General features: G+C 40.7%; 2 protein-coding genes across 5 annotated transcripts in view; one reads left to right on the top strand and one right to left on the bottom strand.

Moving 5' to 3' along the window:
- Positions 1 to 781: 781 nt before the first annotated feature.
- Slc24a5 (solute carrier family 24 member 5) lies at positions 782 to 21,073 on the top strand. The gene is made up of 9 exons (XM_057782043.1): positions 782 to 902; positions 1,488 to 1,667; positions 13,271 to 13,354; positions 13,442 to 13,545; positions 13,875 to 13,975; positions 15,738 to 16,018; positions 18,197 to 18,403; positions 20,174 to 20,275; positions 20,714 to 21,073. The coding sequence occupies exons 1-9, from the start codon at positions 782 to 784 to the stop codon at positions 21,034 to 21,036; spliced, it is 1,503 nt and encodes a 500-aa protein (XP_057638026.1). The 3' UTR covers positions 21,037 to 21,073.
- The window catches only part of Myef2 (myelin expression factor 2), a 35,742-nt gene continuing 32,910 nt past the window's right edge, over positions 20,918 to 23,749 (bottom strand). For all 4 annotated transcript variants that reach the window (XM_057782044.1, XM_057782046.1, XM_057782045.1 and 1 more), the window contains one exon: positions 20,918 to 21,769. In XM_057782044.1, the coding sequence (XP_057638027.1) occupies positions 21,606 to 21,769 (164 nt within the window). In that variant the 3' untranslated portion in view covers positions 20,918 to 21,605. The remainder of the gene's footprint in view (positions 21,770 to 23,749) is intronic.

Here is a 23,749-nt window from a genome sequence, read left to right as displayed (position 1 = left end):
TGTGAGGTCTCCTCCAGGCCCTCTGCCATCAGCCACAGGTTGTGCCACTGCCACAGGTTTTCCAGGATCTTGGCAAGCTGCAAGGTGTATTTGAATGCCGGCTGCCTTGTCCAATTAGCGTTTCATGCAGCTCCTTCTGGCAAAAAGGCACTGCTGATCTATGATCAAACAGCATCCATTCTGTCTCCTTAGTAGTTCGTGGCGTGCGGGCTTCCCGCCATCCCCACTGCTGCTGCCTTCTTTCATGCCGCCCTCATTCCCCAGTTCAGCTCTTATAGTCCCCTCCTTATTGACCTTTCTGCCTCTAGCTCTGTGGATGAAGATGAGCGATCCAAATAAAAACACAAAAGATGCCACGGTAGCCAAGAGGTATGCATACGCCAGCCCAAACAATTCCTAGAAGCAAGGGCTGGAGAGAAAGAGGGGGCAGCGTCAGGCAAAGACAGGTTTTCACAAGTCTAGAGGAAGTCAAAGGCAAAGTCAGTATGAAGACATTAAATATGATCCATCCTGGGCACAGACGCAGGCTTTCTGGGCCTGCCCTCAGAGACCCAGCCTGGAAACAGCTGTAGACGCTTGTCTGTGCCCCTCCCTAACTCCTCCAACCTCCCTGGGGCTTGGGTCTTCTGATCAGAGGAGCTGGGCTCCTGTGCTGGCCTCCTAAGCTGTGCCCCCCACCCCCCCGGGCAGGCACTGGGCAGGAAGGCCACTCCTCACATGATTCAGCATAAGCCTTGGTTGCTCCCTTCCTGAACCACACACTGCAAAGAGCACGCTGGAAATGCAGACAAAATGGGGCGCAAGTTGGAGAAGAAGGGTCCTGCTGCTGGGCATCTGCTGGGTCTCCGCACACCTGCCTGTCCGGGGTGTCTCCCTACCCAAGCGCCTCCGAAGGGCCACAGGTAGGTGGACAGCGGGTTAGACACCCAGACCTCACATCTGAATATGAGAGGGCAATGCTCTCACTCCTACTCTGTCTGTTCTGCTTCCTGGCTCTGCTCCACTTCTTGACAAGCCAGTGTGTGCTCCCCAGTGCTCTGTGGTAGTCACAGACCAGGGCTGACTGCGCTGCAGGTCTGTTTGTTGGAGAAATGATCAGAGCGTTCTCTCCTAGAAACTGCAGCAGGGGATGACTCTTTGGAGGTCTGAGGTCAGCTTGGGCTCTGACACAGAAAATGACAGAGGCCAGTGGCCAGAAATATTTATCCATCGGGGCTCTGGTTTCTTCTTGGGGACGCAGGCAGTTTCAGAAGAACTGTTTAGAGGCAACACGCAGAAGCGCTCTAAACATTCTTTCCTTTAATTCTCCCTGACCAGCTGATTTCATGAAATGATGTCTTTCAAGGACTATGTAAGGCTTATTATCATACTCACACTTCACATTTCCACCAATTTCTCCATATTCTAACCAAAAGCTCCACTTTGGTCTTTGTGGATTTGAGATGTGCGACCCCAACATCTTGCGATCTTCTCCTTTTCCTTAGTAGAAAACAGCACGCAGTGTGCGACCTCCCCAGCATCGGAGTTTCCTGCAGGGTTCTTCACGAGGCAGGAGAGCACGGACGGAGGCATAGTAATCTACGTCCTCATTATCGCCTACATGCTCATGGCAGTGTCGATCGTCTGTGACAAGTACTTCTTGCCCTCCCTGGAAATCATCAGTGATGGTGAGTGGCTGCGATGCTCTCCTGTGACCTTCCAGAAGGGCTGTCACACAGATGTCAAAACAGCTCAGTAACAGCTCTGTCCGTCTCAGCTGGCGGCAGAGCACCAGTGTTTGTCCTGGGGTCCTGTGTGGTTCATCCCGGGAGTGTAGGCAGGGGCGCAGCTTGCAGTTCTTATTATGCATTGCTCACTTCCATAAGGTTCCTGTCTGTCTTAGAACCTAGGAGGCTGTTAGAGAATGGCCCCAAGAATGTGTCCTCAAAGTGCTCCTGATACTCAGTTTCCTATGTCAAAACCTTCTTCGTTTTTATTCCGAGTAGATGATAAGCAGATGTGACTCTCTGCTCCTTTGCTGGCATCCTGCCATTAAGAAAACTGATATTCATGAACCAATAAATAAATCCTAAATTCCATGTAAAGTGATCTTAGCCATCAGATAACAACAAATTTAGATATTAAGCATTAAGTGTTGGTAGATTCTAGAAATAAGATGAGATAGTCAGAGCCTCTACTGTAGATTTCCCAGAACTGAGCATAGGCTTTTGTGGGTGCATTCTTTCCTGAACAAGGGAAAGCGATGGTTATGCCATCTACACGGTCAGTGCCTGCAGTCTGTCTCAAAGTTGGCTAAATCATTAAGTATTTTCATCTCACAACAAAATCAAAGAGCTGTGTCCTATTGTAAGACTACAGGGAACAGCATCCTCCTCAACTCCATCCCACACACGCACGCACGCACACACGCGCGCACGCACACACACACACACACACACACAAGCTGAGTGTCAATTCTCTTTTTCCCATCCTTCCATTCTCCACACATGCTGGAATGTTAGACAAATTATTTTCCCTTTTACGTACACCAGCAGTATCTTTAAGAACTAAAACAGTACCTGTAATGGCAGAGGAATGAAACCTCTATTTGCTCAAGAGGAGTAAGAAGCTTATCATAATGATTAATATTTAAGTAGATGAAAGTGAAGTTTTTTATATCAGTAGTATATTTCATGTTGATAATACATTATTACTTTAATATTAGATTATTGTAGTACATTATTTTTACTTAATGAAATGCAGTAAGCCAAACCACCTACATTTTCATCTCTTGAAGATCCCCAAGGATTTCTGAGCCCACCATTTTGCACGAGTATTTTTCTGTCAGCCTTGAGTACTGCTATTATATGCCTATCCATCCATGCATCCATCCATATATCTATCCTTCTATTCTTCTATCCTTCTATCCATCCATCCATCCATCCACTCAAGGGTCTTTACTTTTCCATATATTTTCTTATATATTTTCTGGTAGAGATTTTCTCATATTGCATATCTTCAAAACAATGATTTTGAATGCTAGCATGACAGTCCATGATCCTATAAGCAATTTGAGAACCTAACATTAGATTTTACTTATTATAGTGTTCAGTGAAAATTTATCATTTTAAGCTACTAATATCATAGGATTGCTTTAAATAATATTATATCCATATTGTATAAATTCTTAGCACAATTCTGAATCTTTGTAATTAGAGGACAAAGCTATGCATATTCAAGCCTTGTGATAAACATTGCCATACATACTCCACGAAGGGTGTGCCAATGTGAACCTCCATAGCACACAGCAGCGTCCATTCCTAGGAATGAGTACAACTTTTTTGTTTGTTTTTTGGGACAGGGTTTCTCTGTGTAGCCCTGGCTGTCCTGGAACTCACACTAGAGACCAGGTTAGCCTCAAATTCACAGAGATCTGCCTGCCTGCCTCCCTGAGGGCTGAGATTAAAGGCATGCACCAATACCGCCCTGCATCACTTTAAAAATATTTGTTAATTATGTAAAGCTAAAACTTCATGCTATAGAACTCGTAATTCTCCCATTTGTAGGATTGGTTGTGTTTATTGAAAACCATAGCCTTACTTTTGTGCTTTCTTGCCTTCATTTGGTTGGGGAGTGTTTATCTTGTTTTTCTTACTAACTTTTCCAGTTCAGGATTTTAAAAAGTTTACACAGATATTAATACTAACATAATTTGTATAATTTTTCATAGTATGTCACTTCCTTTTAAGTTGTACGCATTCATAGCGTTGAAGTTGAGATATTTTAAAATTAGGAAGCCTCCCTGACTTTCCTTTGGTCTTACATATGAAAGGATCTCTTTAACTGCGCCTCTAAAAGCTGCTGCTTCTGCTTACTTTTTTTTCTTCTACATTTAGTCTCTAGCCCAAACCTCATCTTGGTAGAATACATCATCTTACAAACTTGATCAATTCTCACATATGAAGTATATATGTATATGTATGTATGTTTCCATAATCCTAACTGTAATGATCTTTTCATTTTTATGACAGCACTACACATTTAATTAGAAAATGGGAAAAACTGAAAATTCAAAATATTGTTCACACCTCCACTAAGAACTGTAAAGTTCAATGACTCAGCTGAGTTGATGAAATAAATCTAGCAAGATTTCAGTTTATAAAAGTTGCCTGTAAGGGGCAAAATAGTAAAAAAAAAAATTCCAGTCCTGCAGAAGACATAACTTACTGCACTGAAGTTAGATCATGCTCTCCACATGTTCTCGGTGAGGTGACTTCCTCCATCTCTAATAACACGCCCACAACACCCCTTGCACAATCTTCGAAACAGGCAAATATGCATTTCTCAAGAAAATCGGCGTTGTCCACACAGCACAGTAGCTATTAGGAATGTGTGACCGATGGACGCCCACATGACACAACACAGGAAGAAGACGGGCTTCCTCAGCTGTAACATGTGACTCCGCTCTTTAGTATTAAAATGACCGCCAACAACATGAGATAGAAACAGTGGTTGTCCAACCCATTTGTTAAAGTCCTATCATTCCTCTTTCAAGGTCTGCTTTGAAATGTTGAGCAACCTAAGAAACAATCCCCACAGTTTGCTTCTCTCCAAAGGAACCTGACTTCCGGAGTCAGCAAGCCTTTGCTCCGTGCTTCTTGACGAGCACAGACCGGTACACTTCCAATCATTTCATTAGCTAACGAGCAATAGCACCCCTCAGAGTCTCCCACGGATACTCCACATTCAACTGCGGCAGTCCCTTACTCGGATACCTGTCACGGCGCAATCATGGAAGCCCAAGCACAGCATGCAGTTGTATATGTGTGTGTGTGCATGCGTGTGTGTGTGTGCGCGCGCACGCGTGTGTGCGTGTGGTTTCAGCTACATAAAAGTCTTATAAAATAGGGACTAATGCTGAGGAGGAAAGTGAAGCTAAGGAAGGTGAAGCTAAGTACACAACCAGGACAAAGAGAGCCCTCCCGATCCCCCCTCCGCTTCCGCCCCCCCCCCCCGTGTTCCACAACCCAAGCATGATGTCACATGCTAGGTGCTGTGATTTTCCACATCCTCTCTTGATATTAGTTACCATCATATGGTTGTTTCAGAAGACCAGTTCTATTTGAACAATTTCATAAGCAATTTTCTGCCCAAGGGCACAGAAAATTTTAACAAAAAAATGTATGAGACATTCACTGTAACTATGAAGCAAGCTACAAAAGTAAGAGTTGTTTTCTGAAATAGGTTTAGACTCTTAGAAACCTAGTGAGGGTTATAAATTAATTTTATAAACATTTCCCAAGATATCTAGGTTCTCAACCTAGCATGATGCCTAAAATACAGATGGGATTACTATACAATAGTATGGAGTTCAGTGGTCACATATAATGTTGTAACTTCCTGTTGGCATATATGCTGTAGCTCAGATAAGGCCGTGGTGAAGAACTGATGGGCCCCTGTCCAGTCCAGTGCCATCATCCTCGCGTTCTCTCTCCTCTAATCCCCAGTGAGTTATTGGGTTAGCAGCAGTCTTCAGTCAGGTGAAAGTGTAGGGGCCTCAAGACTAGACTCCGTGCAAAGGAAGGGTCAGAATCAGTGGCAAACAGAGCCTCTTCCTGGCAATATGGCAAGACCCCAGTCAACAGGTGCTCTTGTTCATTCTGCCTAGCTATAGTGTGCTGGCAATTTCTCCTAGACCTGCTACCACTAGAGGCTCCCAGCAAGGAGAGTCATAAAAGCCACACAGCCCCTTCCATAACCTTCAACCCTAGAAAAGCATGCATTTATCTCTACTGCACAGCCGAAACAGCCTGCTGATGCCTCGGTTGTGGGAGACCGCTACAAGAAGGTGTGGCTGGTTCTGCCCCTTCCTCTGATGCTCTCATCATCGCCTCCTCCTCTGCCCATTCTGACATGGATTCCAATTTGGCATCTTCTCCCACTCATTTAGGTTGGTGTGTAAGGGGAATTACAGAAGATTCTCTGAACACAGAGGTCTACATTACTATACAGGGAGAAGAGCTGTCCATGATGTTTTAACTGGAGAAAAGACCTGGCTTCTGGGGGGATAAGCAGGATGTAGACTCTGCAAAGGGAGGTAAAATATCAGTTCAGCCTAGAGCCAAGGGAACTAGGACATGATGTCATAACCTCAAAGACTCTCCTCATCCCCACCAGTTGTGCTCTCTAGACCTGGACTTGGAGGAGGCTAAGGAGTGGGTGGGGATGTATGAGACAGCAAAGAGATAAGGGATTCAAGATGACAAGGAGGAATGGGGCCTCGGTGGCATCTGGTCATTAAGTAAATAAGACTGGCTCAAGAAGCTATGTCAATGACTGTCATGCTTGGTTTGTGAAGTTAGGTACACTCACCTGTAACTGTGTCTTACTTGCTTGGGGCTTTTCCCCCTCTGTCTTTTCGTCCTATATGCTCATGTGCTCCCTGATAGGCCTATGACATTTCTGAGTATACAGAGGAGCTGGAGGGGGAGCCCTGGCGACCACATGTAGTGGCAGCATAATTCCTAGAGTGGAAGTGGTTGGAGGTGTCCAGGCTGAAGACAGACATGTCTGAGTCTAACTCCCAGCTGTGCAAGGTGCTAGCTCTTAGGAAAGATTTAACATCTGTCTGCCTCAGGTATGTCAGCTGGGAAACAGGTAATTATGGTTTAGTTCAAAGAACTCTGTCCTATGTACATGAGTGGTATTAATAAAGGGAACAAAGGCAACAGCCACTGAGTGCTATCTCAGAATGTACTTAGAAGGCTGTTAAGACTCCCTTACCAAGGAAAAATCAAGGTGTAGAAAGGAAGTAAGTCAATAAAAATATGCTTAGAGCAAATACCAAATCTATGGTTCATCTATGACAGCCTGAAGCCCATCTTAGGGTAGAAAACATCAGACAGTCTCACAGGGCAAGATGCAAACTTATAAAACCTTTACCTAACAACCTATGTGGCAACTTTACACTATAAGAGAGTTCCTTTGGTTTTTTTTTTCTTGAATATATTATTGTATTTTAGTAATCTTTGTTCAAAAAGCTATCTCTAAATATAAACTAACATACATATTTATAGTACACACATGAACACACAGCTCAACTAAGATCCCCTCGCCTGTCTACACCAATTTGATATGCATCTTTGTCGAAACAGAACACAGTATAAAAGCAGTATCCTTTTGCTGTATCACAGGCATCTCAGGTATACGGAATGGCTCTTGAGCCCCTTCCTTTACAGGTTAAAATCTCTACATGGAAAGTAGAGTGAAGCTCTTTATAGTCACTTGCTTCAGCCCAAATTCCAGGGAGCTAGTTATAAAACCTTTCATTGGAATGTTACTATTCAGTTACAGCAACTAATCCCTCCACCACGCTAACACGTTCTAAGTGAAAATGATCTTCCTGTTTTAGAAAAACACTTCAAATATTTGCTTTTTGTTTTTTAAAAATTACTTTCACTACCTCTGCCTTGAATCAATGTTTGCCAATGTTTCTACACTATGTTTCAGAGATAGATAATTTTTTAAAAAGGTAAGTTTTAATTCCAGATAGAGCCGGCTCTAACTGGAGAAGCTAGGATTTAGTAACTCTGAGTCTGACATTTGGATGGTCTACTGTTTGAGGGGATTATCTGGCTTTTAAGCCTCATGAAATTTACAGAGGCAAAGGCGGTCTCAAAGAACAAAGAGGCAGCATAGCGCCTCTTCCGCTTCCCTGCTGTGTGAGCTCAGATTCCCGAGAGCCTGGCGGAAGCTTCACTGGTGTTTCCCCCCACTCTGCCCTGAACTGTGAGATTCGTGCTCTGCTTCTGCATCTACTGTAGGAGCTAAGTATTCTGTGTACTTCCAAAATGCCGGTGCAGGAGCAGTCTGAAATGATAAAAATTGAGCTGTGTACTAATCGCTTTCTCAGTAAGTGGCTAAAAGGACCATTTCTTTGGCAGAAGAAAGATATAGATCCTATTCCATCTCTGACCTTGGGCAACAGTAACTACAAGGTTCAGAGGACAGGTGAATGTACTGTAATGAGCAGCTAGTGGTTTAGGGGAAATCTTTTTTCAGAAGAATCAGACCTTTAAAAGCATTATAGATATATTTCAGAATTCACTGTTTACAATATGAAGTGATGAATATAAGGCTTCGCTAAGAGACCTCTCTAAAGTCTCCCATCAAATTATTTGGCAGCACCAAAATTTGGGTCTCCATTTTAGTTTTGTTCTTTTTACTACATGATATGGAAGCTTATTTCCAAAAACTATCACAAAATTTCCAACTGAGCATTACAGAAAAGAATACACTTAGGAGAAAATCTGCTGGATTTTAAAACCATCTCATTCCCACAATACTGTACATTATGTAAACAATATGTTGGCACCTGAACCTATAAAAAAAGGGGGGGCTTCATTGGACATCTATATCTACTATATCTTGAAGTAAATGTGGTTGCTCTTTCAGAGAAAAAGAACAATAGCAATAGGGGGAAAACCGAACCATTTATCTTTAATAATAAACTACAGCAGAGGAAAATGTTACCCAAAGGTCAAGAAAGACAATGCCAATCTACTGTAAAGTTCAGAGGTATAAACCACTTTACAAGATATTCTTACAATACAATAGGGTTTGTAAAAATACCCTTTAAGTTTTATTCAGCCATCTAACAGAATTCTTCCTTTCATAACTATAATTAGAGCCCAGGGAATAGCAAAAATGCCTTTCATGATCAGAAAAATTGCAAAAGGCCACTGCTTTACCCACTTTGATAGAGAACAATCTACCACCGTTTCTCTCTGGAACGGTTTGTGTAATGAGGCAGTCTTCAGGCAGCAGTAAGGGAAGAGCGGTCACTGAGCGTACACCATCGCTGTAGGATGAAACGCTGTCACCACTCCAGGGTCTTCCTTTACTGCCTTTGGAAGGCAAAGCCTAAGAATTTGTGACATAAATTTTTAAGTTCTTGGAAACAGGCTGGAAAACTGTCAAGGGTTCTTGGTTCCCAATAACTAATTTTCTCCTACTTAAGAACAGAAGTGGGGGGGGGGGCTGGGATGGGCTCAGTTGGTCGAGTACTTGCATCACTTGCACAAAACCCTGCATTCAATCCCCAGCACTGCACAATCCAGGATTGCCATGACTACAGTCCAAGCATTTGGGAGGCAGAGGCAGGGAGATCAGAGGTTAAAGGCCATCTTTGGCAATACAGTGAATTCTAGGCCAACGTGGGATACTTGAGATCATTCCAAAAAGTACATGTGTATACACACACATATATTCAAAAAAGCATCAAATATAATTAATGATACCAATAGCATGAAGCCACGGCAACTCTATTGCCCACATATCTGCACATAATTCCCACATTTACAGTCTTTACAATTTACAAGACTAGACTTTGTTTCTTTATTCCCAGGTCCTGATTTTTCTGTTCAGATGTTCTGGGTATTAAAGCCAGGAACTCATGCATAGTAGGCAAATGCTGTTTCTTTGTAAAATGTAAAGTCCCAAACTCACATCTGAGAGTTGACATTATGAATATGAAAAGTAAGTTGAATGCCATATTATAAAATAGTTCATTTCTAAAATGAAACGTTGAACTATAGAGCAATTTGCTTTTCCTTTTTGTTGAAGTTTAAGATTCTACAGCAAGTTAGTAATATATTTATATATGTGTATGTGTGGTGTGGGAGGTTCTATGTGTTGCTTTTATTGGTTAATAAATAATTGGTTAATAAATTTTATTGGTTAATTTGAGCCTATGGCAGGGAAGAAAAGAACTAGGTGGGGAAAGCTAGGCTGTATGCTGGGAGAAGGGCAGAGTGAGAGAGACACTATGTAGCCCCGTCAATGACAGACGTCGGAACTTTAACCAGTAAGCCACAGCCACGTGGCCATACATAGATTAATAAAAATGGGTTAAATTAATATGTAAGAGCTAGCCAATAAGAAGCTAGAGCCAAGGGGGCAAGCAGTGATTTAATGAATAGTTTCTGTGTTATTATTTCGGGGCTAAATGGCCGGGAACCAAGTGGCTGTCTCATCCAACATGTGTGTACATCTATATATGTACAATTGGTACACATTAAGACAAACAAGCATAGGTCAGGATCCCTGGGGGTTTGGTCCTGGGACATCTCCAACACCAAATTCCGAGGACACTCAGGTCCAGCATATAAAATTGTCTATTTTGTGTGCATGGTATTCAGCACTCTCCTGCATACTTCACATAATTTCTAAATGATTTATAATACAATACGCATAGTGTGAACATAGCTCTACACTGTATTGTTCAGGGGAAAATAAGTGTCTTGTCCAATTCAGAAGGAAGGTAATTTCTTCTTTGAGCATTTTTGATGCATGGGTGGTTGAATCTGAGGCTATGACACCTGTGGGAACAGGGATAAGTATGTATGGTTTATATATGTCCCCCATGTAGGCCACTCTTAAGCATTAAGAAACATTATGAAAGCCCACAAATCACTACTTTTTTCTCCCTTCACTGTTTGCTAAAGTCAAATGTTTAAGTGACACAAACACAAATGGAAACAGATGAGGCCTGGAATTGTCTCACCCCAACTGTTCTCAACCCTGTTCACAATTAAGTTATAAGGAGGCAGAAGACTCAGAGTAGTTGTTTAGAGCCTCACAATAGTTCCAAAGGATAAAAATGGTGGCTGGGGCCTTTCCACTTTTTCTGTGTTTTGGAAGAAAAGCCAAAGTCCTTAGTTTTTAGGGTCCACACAATGTACCTTCTTACCACCTATTGTTCTCCCTTGGTGCTTCATTCCAGACCTGGGTCTGTTTCAAATATACAGACAGGCTGTACAGATGCTGCCTCACGATACTGTAGCTACTTAACCTGCCTATAATACTCTTACACACATGCGTGGGCTAAGAAACCTTCATTTCGAAGCCTCTCTTCCCAAGTTACTTTTCATTCCATGACATTTTAGATCTCTATTTTCATTCCTTGCTGCTTCTAAAACCTACATATTTTGTCTGTCCCTTCCCCCCAAACGCACACACACACTATAAAGCTACGAAAGCAGGAGCTTTTGTCCGTTCACTGTCATGTTCAGGCACACAAGTGTCTGGCATAGTTGGTACTCAGCGGTGAAAGCCAGGCGATTATAGCTGTCTGCCTCCAAAACTAGTTAAAATGAAGAAGCACCATTTTTATTGTCCTTCATAGTGTAGGGGGCTGTGCTGAGCTCAGCTAGCTGGTTCCTGCGTAGGGTCCCTACTGCAGTTATAGTGTGAGGATTGACAGGGAATCAATGAAGCCTCGCTCTACCACATGCCTGGTACCCAAGTCTGGAAGACTCAAAACCTGGAGTAATAGAAAGCAGGGATGTTAGTTAGCAGTTTGTCTGTCTTTCAGTATGAGTTCATGAGGTCTCTCCTCTATGGAGGTTTCAAGATAGCCTGCCTTACGTGTCTAGGGCACCACAAAACAAATGTGCCAAGACTGGGGCATGTGGCCGGGGATAGTGCGCTTAGCACACAGGCTCGAAGAGTTCAGATTCTCCAGGATCCAACCAAGCCAGGAGCCTTAATGCTCAACCATAATCCCAACACCAGGGAGGCAAAACACAGGTGGATCCCTGAGGCTTCCTGAGCAGCCAGTCTAGCCAATGAGCTGCAGGTTCAGTGGGACTGTCTCAAAGAGAGGACACTTGAGGAAATTCTATCACCTTTTAGTGTCCTGGCCTTGAAAACGTTACTACTCTGCATGGCCCCAGTTAGTCAAAGCAGTCAAAGGCTCATCTGTGTTAACACATGCTAGCCAGGTGCTCTTACTGCCGAACCATATGCTAGTCCCCGTCTTTAATGAGACAGAAGTTATTAGAAAGGATGTGGAACAGAAATATTGTCTTGAGTTTTAGAAAATTCAATCTGCTACACCCCAAACAAGGTATTTCTAAGGCCAAATATCAATGTCCCAGCAGAGAAGAAATGTGTACTTAAGAGCAGTCTTCATAGGCAAGCCTAGGTAAACACTGTTAGCTGCAGCACATAGGCAAGCCTAGGCAAACACTGTTAGCCGCAGCAGACTGATCCAAGTACACCAAAGTATGAGAAAAAAAATCTAATCACAAAGCAGCAGGAACAGTCAGAGGAGTTACCATCAAGGAGAGACTGCCATCAAGTCTTAGAAATTGGAATTCTAGTGGCTGGGGATGGTATACTTAGCACACAAGCTTGAGTTTAAATCCCCAGGATCAAATGAAAAGCCAGGAGGGGATGAGAAAAACAGGAGAGCTTCCTGAGCCTCACAATGAGTTTGAGGAAAGACACCTGAAAGGGACATTGGCCTTCACATGCATTCATAAACATGAACACATACAGGTACTTGCCTGCACACCCAAGTTACCATCTAGCATACCTACCTCCACTGGCAAACATTACCAGTGCTAGAGATTTCTGAAAAAAAGGCTGAGCTGTTTCTTCAACATGGCTTTCTCTTTCCCTCCTTAAGTAGGTCTCTCAGCTGTAATACTGAGTTACATGAGACTTCCCAACATCAATTACATGAACAGATTTGCAGGCCAAGCTGGAAGATACCCACAAACTATTCAAACAGCACAGTACTTGCTCATGCTTTTGCGTATTTTCTGTAATACTAGACTGAGCTTTTAGTTTACTGACTCCTTATTTTCCATTAGATAGTGTAAGTGTATAAAAGACTCAATCCAAACTCATTGTAGATCTTAAGAACTTTTCTTCTTCCCAGTTAAGTTAGGAATTTTTCAAAGAAGCTGTTTTGCAGCTCACCTATAGCTGGAAGCCATGAACTCTGAACTGGCAAAGAGTCCCAACTTTTCTGTCCCCTCTTTTTATTTTACATTTGTTTGGAAATAGAAGCAGGCTGTCACACGTATTTAGGTCAGAGGACACCATTTTGCAGAGTCAGTTATCTCCTGCTATGTGGGTTCTGGGAATAGAATTCAGGCTATCAGGGTTAGTGGCAAACGCCCTTACCCCAAGCCATCTCTGGTCCTTTAATGTTAATTTTTGTGTGTGCACGTATATGCACACACGTCATGGTGCAACTGGGAATTGAACTCAGGTTGCCAGGTTTGCATGGCAAGCATCTTCATCCACTAAGCCATCTCGCCTGCCTTCTTTCATGAATTCATAAGAAAACAAGATTCCTCCATTTTCTAACCCAAAATGTTTCCCGTCCCAGCTTCGGTCAGTACTGGGGTGGTGTGAAGGCGTGGCTTCCGACCGCTGTATGCAGCTTTGTGCCCTTCTTGTCACTGTCAGCCAAAATAACCATTTTCTTTGTCTTTAGCCCTTGGACTGTCGCAGGACGTTGCAGGTGCAACTTTCATGGCAGCAGGTAGCTCTGCCCCTGAACTAGTTACCGCGTTCTTGGGTAAATATTCCTTTGACTTGCTGCTTATTTGGTGTGATTTTAGTTTCTTCAAATCAGCTTTAACTGAGCTCCTAAACCTGCTCCTAGGTGTTTTTATCACAAAGGGAGACATTGGTATCAGCACCATTCTTGGATCTGCAGTTTACAATCTGCTTGGCATCTGTGCTGCCTGTGGCTTGCTATCCAACATGGTAAGAAATCTATCCGGTAAGATGCATTGTCTTGACAGATTCTAAAATTAAACTGCCTGGATGAACAAAATAGCACTGGAAATGTATTCAATCAAAATAATAACCAGTAGAAAAACATTTATTCAATTTATTTAACCCACAAATATCTTTTATTAATCAAATTTATAAAGTCAGTACAGGTTTAGAACAATTTTTAATTTTTTTCTCTATATAATATGTAAAACATAACAAGATTTTCCCACAAATATACAAACATTTTGTTACTATACTAAGCACTGTTCTTGAATGACTTACGCTGTAATGCAGACAATCAAACCACCGTTTTCCAGGTTTCAACACTCTCATGTTGGCCCCTGTTCCGAGACAGTGCAGTGTACGCGGTCAGTGTTGGGGCAGTTTTCGGCATAATATTTGACAACCGAGTTTACTGGTAAGCTTCAAGTAACTCACTCTAATGTAAAACATAATTACAGAGAGAATGCTTCAAGCCTGATGGCTTAGTAGGATAGTTTTTCAAAAATGTTACTTCAACTCACTTCTCACTTCAGCAGCTACTCCAGTCATGGCTTCTTCCTTCTCCTGTGTCATGTCCTCCCTGTCATCAGCTGGCTTCCCTCTCCTAGCCACTGAAGATAGCACTCTTCTCTTACCATGGTCTCCCTGCTCACAACTTTGCTTCCTGTCACTTAAAGCTGCACTGCTGGTGTTCTCTTACACTACGTTGTTGCTTGCCTGGCCTTGAAGTACTCAAAGCCATAAAAGCTTGGAGAACAAGTAGAAGCCCCTTCATTCCTACAATTTCTCCTATCCTCCCAGAACAGAAGAACCGCAACCTTGGCTAACAACCAAGAATGTTACATGCCATTACTAAAAAACTGTTGCTTTCCAAAAATCTCTCCACACCCAGCTGGTCCAAGAAAATGAAAAGAGCAAGTGACTCAGTGAGCAAACATAAAGTTCCCAAATAGGCCCAAGCATCTCCTAGGCCAATGGTCAACCTTCCTAACGCTGCAACCCCATAACATAGTTCATGTTGTGGTGATTCTCAACCATAAAATTATTTGTTATTACTTTGTAACTGTGATTTTGCTACTGTTATGAATCATGATGTAAATACCTGATAAGCAGGTTGTCTTAGGCCCCTGTGATAGGGTTGTTCGACACCAAAAGGTATAGACCCATTGTCCTAGGTGCTTATCGCTATGCTGGGCACCACAAAATAAAGAAATATAACACACATGGCCACACGGGTATGTGTCCAGAGGGTATCCAAACAGGGAGAAAATCAAGATAAATAAAAAGCCAGGCTGCTAGTACAGCACAGACCCTGGGATTCAGCTGTAATCTATAAGCGACAGGGACCATGAAAATATCCAAGTACATAAACAGTCCCTTATTGAGGAAATCAGAAACTATTCTTTTTAGCTGCAGCAAAGTGATTCATTGGCAATGAATAAAATAAAAAATACTCAAATGTGATGAAATTAACTAATAATTATAGTAAAGTGAGAAACCAAATCATAGACAATTCTTGGTGCCTTATTCAAAATTTCATTTTTTGAAAACATCGTTGATTTCTTGTGATATAAGCCAAATTCAGCTTCGAAAAAAAATCACCAAAAGGGATCAGAATAGTAGCGCAGAGCTGAAATCCCAAAACAAGAAGAGGCAGGATTGTGAATTTGAGGCCAGTCAAAGGTATACAGTGTTCAAGACCAAGCTATACAGTGAAACCCTGTCTCAAAGGCTAACAATTCCCCACCTCTAACTTTCATCTAAACATCACTAGAGCAAAGTTCCATCTAAAATCTAACATATTTTGAATATTTCACACAAAATTACTACATACTAAAATATAACAGTGTATTCTTTTCTAATTATTAAATATCTGGGGAAGGTATTAAGTATGTCAATGAAAAAATGTTGGAAAATGTCCATAAACTTAGTTTTAGTTTGAAAAATCTCTATTTTCAAAGGCATTTTTTTTAAACAGGAATCTGTAATGGATCTTATAATCCTCTTTTTTTAAAAAGAAAGTGTCAGGCTTTTAACAATGAGTTTGTATAAACAAGGCTAGGCAAATAAGTGTTTCAGAATGGTTCCTTGATTTTTCGAATGCTGTTTTTGTTAGAAAATACTATTTAAAATTATTCTAGATTGGTTTCAATCACACACAAACTTCTCATTTATAGGTACGAAGGAGCACTGTTGTTGCTGATTTATGGGCTCTATGTTTTGCTGCTGTGTTTTGACACTAAGATCAGCCGATGTGTTATGAAGAAATGCAGTCCTTGTTGTCCCTGCCTTGCCAGAACTATGGAGAGAAGTGAACAACAGACACTGCTGGGTTGGGAAGACGAGAGCCAATTCTTCACTCGTCGCCAATCAAGGACAGACAGTGGAATATTTCAGGAAGATTCTGGTTACTCCCAACTTTCTCTAAGTTTACATGGTCTTAGTCATGCTTCTGAAGGTAATGACAACATCCGGCCCACCCAGCCACTAGAAAAAGTTCTCATTTCAAGTTAGTAATTAGCACATGCTTATGAAACACACTTTGGAGTCAAAGATAATGAAGTATAAATCCTGGCCTTTTAAGAGCTTCCAATAAGCATTTTTACAATCAGCTAAAAGTGTGGGGGAAGGGGAGTACACACAGATGTGGAGGACAGAAGTCAGTACAGTACCGGATGCTGCAGCTCAATCCTTCTCTACCTCGTAGAGACCAGTCTTCCATTGAGCTTGGAGCTCACTCACTAGGCTAGACCAGCTGCCACCGAGCTCTAGAAATCTGTCTGTCTCTGCCGTCAGAGCACTGGGATTACACAGATGGGCTGCCATGCTTTTCACATGGGTGATGGGAATCTGAACTCCATATGCCTATGCCCCTACTGAATCACCTCCCCAGATCCAAAATCAGCTAAAATTTCAAAGTTTAAGTACCATAAAAAATAAACTGTTACTACTATGATTCATACATTAGGCAGTGAATAAACTTAGATAACATATGGAGAAAAGAGCATTTGAACTGGGTCTTGTAGAATAGAAATGGCACCTTTACTGCCCAGATGATCCAGGGATGTGAGCACGCTCTATGGACTGAGGTCGGTGGACACTTTGAAAGACTTGCTTGCATGTGGGCATAGACAGAGCTAAGGCAACACATGCACAATGAGGAAGCATAGGAATGGGTTGAGAGGAGGGAAGCACAGCAAGGCAGGTTATGAGGAGGGAAGTCACAGAGCTGCACACAGTGTTCACAGGGGACTGAACTGAAATGATAGGTCATGGACCACACAGAGAAGGCAGGGGGAACAAAGCAAACCCAGGCAAAAACCTGGAACCATGGAAAAGCATCACCCAACATCAGCAGCAAGAAGGAGGACCAGGCAGAACCAGGAGAAGACATAAGGCTAGGGCGTGCATCTTCACTGAGAGAAATGAGACCATCTCTGTAACAACCGGCATTGAGGAAAAGGGAATGGTTGGGATGAACAGAAAGAAAAACAGCAGGTGAGACTGAAACGTGTGGAGCGGAAGTTAAACATGAGCTTGGTATGTTCACTATGACAATGACATCCTGACCAGAAAACTTTATAAAAGCAATTCCAAGTTCAGTTCAGTGATTAGGAAGGAAGCTTCTAGTTTATCACTTTAAGAAAAAAAAAATGACACATGGCTTTTTTCATCCTTACAAAATATACTTTGCAATCTTTAAGGAAGAAGAGATTTATAACAACAAAACCTCAAAAGCACCAGTCAAACTGTTCATGCTAAAATTATATCTAAATTCATGGTGCATTGTTTGTGTGATTTGATCCAGTTTTTGCATAAGCCCTATATAAATTAGTCCACAGCCTGGTCCCACTTTTATCCATTCTTTTCATCCTGTCCCCTGAGCACACACTCTGGAGCTATCCCAGGAGACTACTAGGCCCAGCTTTCTCTAGATCCCTTCTAGCAACTGTGAAGCATGAATTTAGTAAACGATAAGATATAATGAGAAATAGAGGGAACATTCCCTAAGCATGTATTAATATACAAAAAACCATAACCCCATCAATTTTGGAAAAGGGAGGGGTGAAACAGCTGGGGGCAGGTTAATCCTAACGATGCACATAGCAGTGAAGCAAGAGTCTTAACTCTTACTCTGTAAACAATGTCACAGAACATTCAGCAAATAGTTCAAGACATAAGTCAAGTCTTCAGTGAAGAGGAAGTTGAACATCACAGCTAATGTTGTCTGCGTAGTTTCAGTTAAGCTTCTTTTGACCAGCAATAACAGTAATGAAGTATTCAAATGTTCTAGGATCCATGGTTCTAACCTTCCTAACGTTGCAACCCCTTAATACAGTTCCTCACTGTTGTGGTGATCCCTAAACATTTTATTGCTACTTCATAGCGGTAACTTTGCTACTATTATGAATCATACCATAAATAACTGTGCTTCCCAATGGTCCTAGGCAAACCCTATGAAAGGTCGTTCATCCTCCAAAGGGGTCACAACCCACAGGTTGAGAACCACTGTTGTAGACAGTCTTTAAAAAACGTACAGTGAAATTATTTCAACACAGCCTCTAAATGGGCCTTTCTAACATAACCGTTCATTGAGAAAACTCAAAATTGTTTAATTTTTTTTTTTCCACAATAGATCCACCAAGTGTTTTCAGCATGCCTGAAGCAGACTTGAAAAGAATTTTTTGGGTACTCTCTCTTCCTATTATTACATTACTTTTTCTGACAACACCAGATTGCAGAAGAAAGTTTTGGAAAAATTACTTTGTGATAACCTTTTTCATGTCTGCACTATGGATATCTGCATTCACATACATCCTGGTTTGGATGGTCACAGTAACAGGTATGTATTTTTTTTTTTTTTTTGGATTTTTCGAGACAGGGTTTCTCTGTGGTTTTTTGGTTCCTGTCCTGGAACTAGCTCTTGTAGACCAGGCTGGTCTCGAACTCACAGAGATCCGCCTGCCTCTGCCTCCCGAGTGCTGGGATTAAAGGTGTGCGCCACCACCGCCCGGCTAACAGGTATGTATTTTAAGTATAACAGCACAACAAGAAAATTACTTCATGTAAGAAACTGCAAATATTCCTTTAAAGTAGTCTAGGGAGCATACATCTTTTCAGCAAGACTAAAACCTGGTGTTGTTTTACAAAAAAAGGTTAATATTACAACCCAACAAGTTCATTCAGGCTTTGTGAGTTACATACCAAGGGCATTTCCCATTATTACACAGTCTAGAGTATAATTCATGGGGTATCTTTATAATTACACAGGGTTCATAAGAACTCTTCATACTGAATTCTAGATTCACGGTGGAAAACAAGAGAAGGAAACTAACTGGGTTTGGGGTAAGAGGTAGGTGCTTGCTGTTTAACTAGATGGTGTTTTCTTTTGTTTTACAATATGGCAATGGCAATACAATGCAGGTGACTAAGTGACTAAGTCTTGTTTTAGGTTTCTAGTATCTACACAAATAAGTTTTAATGCTTAGCCATATGTTCTACCCCTCCCCCCATGAAATACGGATTATAAATAGAAAAGAAAATGAGGGTCTTTCAAAAAGATTAACCTGAACTAATTTACATTAGAAATGAACAATCCTGCCATGCCTAAGTTACCCAATCTGTTTGTGGCACTGAAACTCACTGACCACAGTTGAACCCAGTCATCTACTTATATGTATAGACTGCTGTTTTTACACTGGTGGGACTAAAGAATTACAACAGAAACCACAAAGACTGCAAAGGTGAAATAATTACTACCTGGCCCCTTCTCCAAACTGTCTGACCCTGACTTCTCACAGATAACTTTATTATAACTGTATAACAACAAACAAAGACAGAATAGTTTTCTTTTTGTGAAATGATAAGAATGTCCAGGTAGCTTGCATATTCACTGTATCCAAGAATATTTGACAATAGGAAGAGAGGAGAATCACATTCAAGATCACAGATGAGTAACTAAGATGAAAAGCAACACTCTACTTACTCTAAACCATGTTTTCAATTACAATATTAAGAGAAAAGTTACCTGTCCCCACCCTTTAAATCTGCCCTCTGGTTTATTTCTCAGAATGAACTGCTATCAATGTCACACAAGTATTAAGAAATTGGGGATATGCTAAGACTCAGGCAGGAAAGGAGGTCCCTGTCTACCTCAGAGATCCCTGAAACAAAACAAACAAAAAACCCCAGTAAACGAAGTAGCACTTTCAAAGTCTTCACTTCAATCTAATAATGGATAAAAATAGTGGTAAGATACTTAACTCTCAACTACTTTAAGAAACTTCAAGCAAAGAGATCAGTTTCACCATACAGCAAGAAACAGTGACACCCATAGCTTCCCCCAGATACCAAATATGAGGATTTCTCATTGGAAGAATTTTGGTTGCTTGGTATCTTCTGATATCTGTCATTAAAAATGTGTGCTGCTCTGGTTACCCAAACTATCAACCTGTTTCAATACTTTGCCATCTAGAAGCCACACAAACATATATTGGGTCAAAAATCTAAACATACCTATTTTTCCTGAATAGAGAAGCATTCAAGCTGTCTTCAAAAACTGGTTCATATAAGATTTATGATTTGTAACCTGTAGTCTCTGTGCCTATTACAGGGGAAATACTAGGAATCCCAGACACAGTAATGGGCCTTACTTTATTGGCAGCAGGTACAAGCATACCAGACACAGTTGCAAGTGTGTTAGTTGCAAGAAAAGGTAAGACTGGAGGTCTCCCAGATGCACTGGCTGGGCCTTTAAGTTTGATTACCATAAGGCAAGTGAAAGTAAATAACACTTCCTCAGCAGCGAAGCATTTAGTTTTTAATAGCAGGTTAATTCCACCGACCCAGTCCCCAAAGACTGCTTACCTAAAATGTGCATTAGATGGTAATTCACTGTCAAATGAGAATGAAAAGCAACAAATAAGCTGCATACCTTATTAAAAATGGTTTAATAAATAAAGGTAATTATTAAATAAATGTTAAGACTTTAAATACTAACTCAAGGAAATACAAATTCAGGAAGAGTCTTGCTCTAACAATAACAGTTTTCTAAAACTAACCAACAAAAAGTATCCAGTGTTTTTCGTATGAAGATTATTAATAAAATATAGTATCGGTGTGCACATTTTAACAACATGCTGTTCTTTTGCAGGTAAAGGAGACATGGCTATATCTAACATCGTGGGATCCAATGTGTTTGATATGCTATGCCTAGGTCTTCCCTGGTTTATTAAGACTGCATTTACAAATGCATCTGCTCCTGTAGAAGTGAATAGCAAGGGACTCACTTATGTAACCATCTCTCTCAACATTTCAATTATTTTTTTGTTCTTAGCAGTTCATTTTAATGGCTGGAAACTAGACCGAAAGTTGGGGGTGGTCTGCCTAATGTTATACTTAGGACTTGCTACCTTATCAGTTCTATATGAACTTGGAATTATTGGAAGTAACAGAATAAGGGGCTGTGGAGTTTGATATCTTTAATAGTGTTATGTAGGAAAAGTGGAACTGGTAGAGGGGGAAAAAAAAGAAAAAACAAAAAACAAAAACCCATGTCTTCATTTAAGTCAAATAAAAAACACCCTTAACTTTATAGTGTAAGCTTTAACTACTATTCTTTATAGGCAGAGAAAAGTGATTCACACCAAACCAAAACCACATTCTAATTTGTCTGAGCCCTTTCTTTTCATTAACAACTAGATACAGAGCAGAGACTGGGGGTGGGGGGTGTCCCGATAACTTACAGTAAGATTGGGAAAATTAGAACAAACAAACCCTACTACTGGGAACAATTAAATGGCTTATTTGATTAAAAATGGTGTGTCCATCCATTGAAACTGAATGACCAGACTTGCCGACTTTAGAAACGCAAACTTGAGATAACGAAAATCACAGTATATTTTTCAACATTATACTGTTAAAAGCTGGTGGGAGTTTTAAAAGTTCATTTTTACAGCATTTGTAAGCATACAACATTACTAAAAAATGACTTTTACTAGGAGATTCAATAAACAGATGAAGGAATGTTCCAACCATGCTTGAAGTTACGCATTACGATCCAAGCGAACATCGATTTCCCTGCCACTGATTTTGATGCCGTTCATTATTCTGCAGGCCTTTTCTGCTGACTCTGGGGATTCAAACCTAACTGTCCCACAGCCTTTTGACTTGCCATTCTCCATCTTTATTTCTGCAAACATTACATGACCTGTAAAACGAGAGTTACACAATTACTAGTCCATTTAAATGGATTCCAGTTCACTAGACAAGTTTTGAACTCCTCATAGCAATGGAGATCACAGGTAATTTGGTTAAACATATTAATAATATATATATATGAGAATTATCAATTTATACTCTGAATACAATTCCTATATAATAACTACGAATACATACATATTACATAAAATTGGATTGGACACTGAGTTTGATTTTAAATCCCCAATTTCTGAAGTGGATGTTACAACAATAAGGCTAGGTAGCACAAATACCACCAACTCACTATGGCCCCTAACAAGATGACACTTTTAATCAAAATTATACAGTTGCTCACTGTTCAAACTCCTGAATCTTCTTCTCTTTTATCTTCATTTCACTCCTATCTTTACAAGAGCAAATATTCATAAATCTAAGTTCCACCATCAATTTTACTTTTTATTCAGTATCACAATTTGCATTCAAATCTTAATGATGGCATCAAATAAGAAAATGGTTATAAAAGACAGCAGATTTAAAACAGTAAAGATAAAAATGGTGTTCTAGAAAGGACAACGAAACCAGACAACTGTTTTTATACAACTAACATCACTGTTAACTCTAGAATAAATCTATAGTTATTGTATGATGAGTAACACTGAAATACAAAGTAGCCTGAACACCCATCAGTGAAAGCAGAGTACTTCTAAGAGTAAAGAAAGAGGAGTGAGTGATAAACACATGTAAGCAAAGACAGAGCAGTAAGACCACAGCTCAGGCCAACTGGGATGCATATGACCAATCCAAACAGACTGTAACTTAAGGGCACCACTATTTATGTAATACTTCCCCCTCCCAGGATGTACCTGTTACCAAATCATGCTAGACTTTGAATACTACAGCAGCTAGATTACTATGTGTTAATTTTAGTCTCTCAATCAAACCAGACAATCAGACACATTTAAGGCCAAAAGGGACAAAAAAGAAGAAAGAGAAAAGTAAAGGGCAAGGGTCTGTCAAGTGAAGACCGTTTCAGATGAAGAAAATGAGTATTATTCTGAATGAATAAACTAGATTGCTTTCCTGTTAAGGGCATGAGCTGAGGGACTCTGATTTACACGATCCTAGGCTACTTTTGTGTTTCCATTCACTTCCTGTTACTGCATTTCCTTTCAAAGTCAACTGATAAGCAATATTTTACCTTCTGAACACTAAATATGCAAAAAAATGTCAGACTGATTCAAAACCATGTCTTATAAAGCAAATCAGGAAATTCTTGAGTATACCCCTAAGAGTTGTAAAACATACTAATCCCAGAAAATTTACATAATTAAAGTAGATTGAAATAATATTTAGCCCACAACTAATAAAACAGGAAAGAAAAATGGTAATCTTATTTTCTAGTGGAAAAACAAAACAAAACAAAAAACCCCCCACAGAATGGCACTGAGAGATATATGCTAAAAGAAACATTAGTCTCAGTCAGGGTTACTATTGCTACAATGAAACACAAGACCAAAAGGAAGTTGGAGAGAAAAGGGACTTATTTAGTTTGTATTTTCAAATCACTGATTTATAGTGATATTTTATTTATGATCTAACAAAGTCTGCCTGAAGATCAGAGTGCAAAGCTAGTCACACTAGTCAATCATATAAGTCAGGCAGTGGTGGTACACACCTTTAGTCCAAGCCCTAAAGAGGAAGATAAGACAGGAGGAAACAGGAACATGTCCTCTTTCAGTCTGAAGATTTCGTAGAGGTAAAAGTGCTCTAGTGGTTGGCTGCTTTGTTTCTGAGTTTTTATTAGTCATGCTACAAGTGTTCATCATCAAGGTCAGAACAGGACCTGGAGGTAAGAGCTAATGTGGAGGCCATGGAGGGGTGCTATTTACTGGCTTGCAGTTTGCTTTCTGATAGAACCCAAAACCAGCAGCCCAGGGATAAAACCATACATAATGGGCTGGGCCTCCCACATCAACTACTAATTAAGAAA

Source organism: Chionomys nivalis, chromosome 9 (genome assembly GCF_950005125.1).
Source record: "Chionomys nivalis chromosome 9, mChiNiv1.1, whole genome shotgun sequence".
Classification (NCBI taxonomy): domain Eukaryota; kingdom Metazoa; phylum Chordata; class Mammalia; order Rodentia; family Cricetidae; genus Chionomys; species Chionomys nivalis.
The sequence above is the reverse complement of the archived record's forward strand: the minus strand, read 5'-3'. Positions and strand labels throughout refer to the sequence as shown.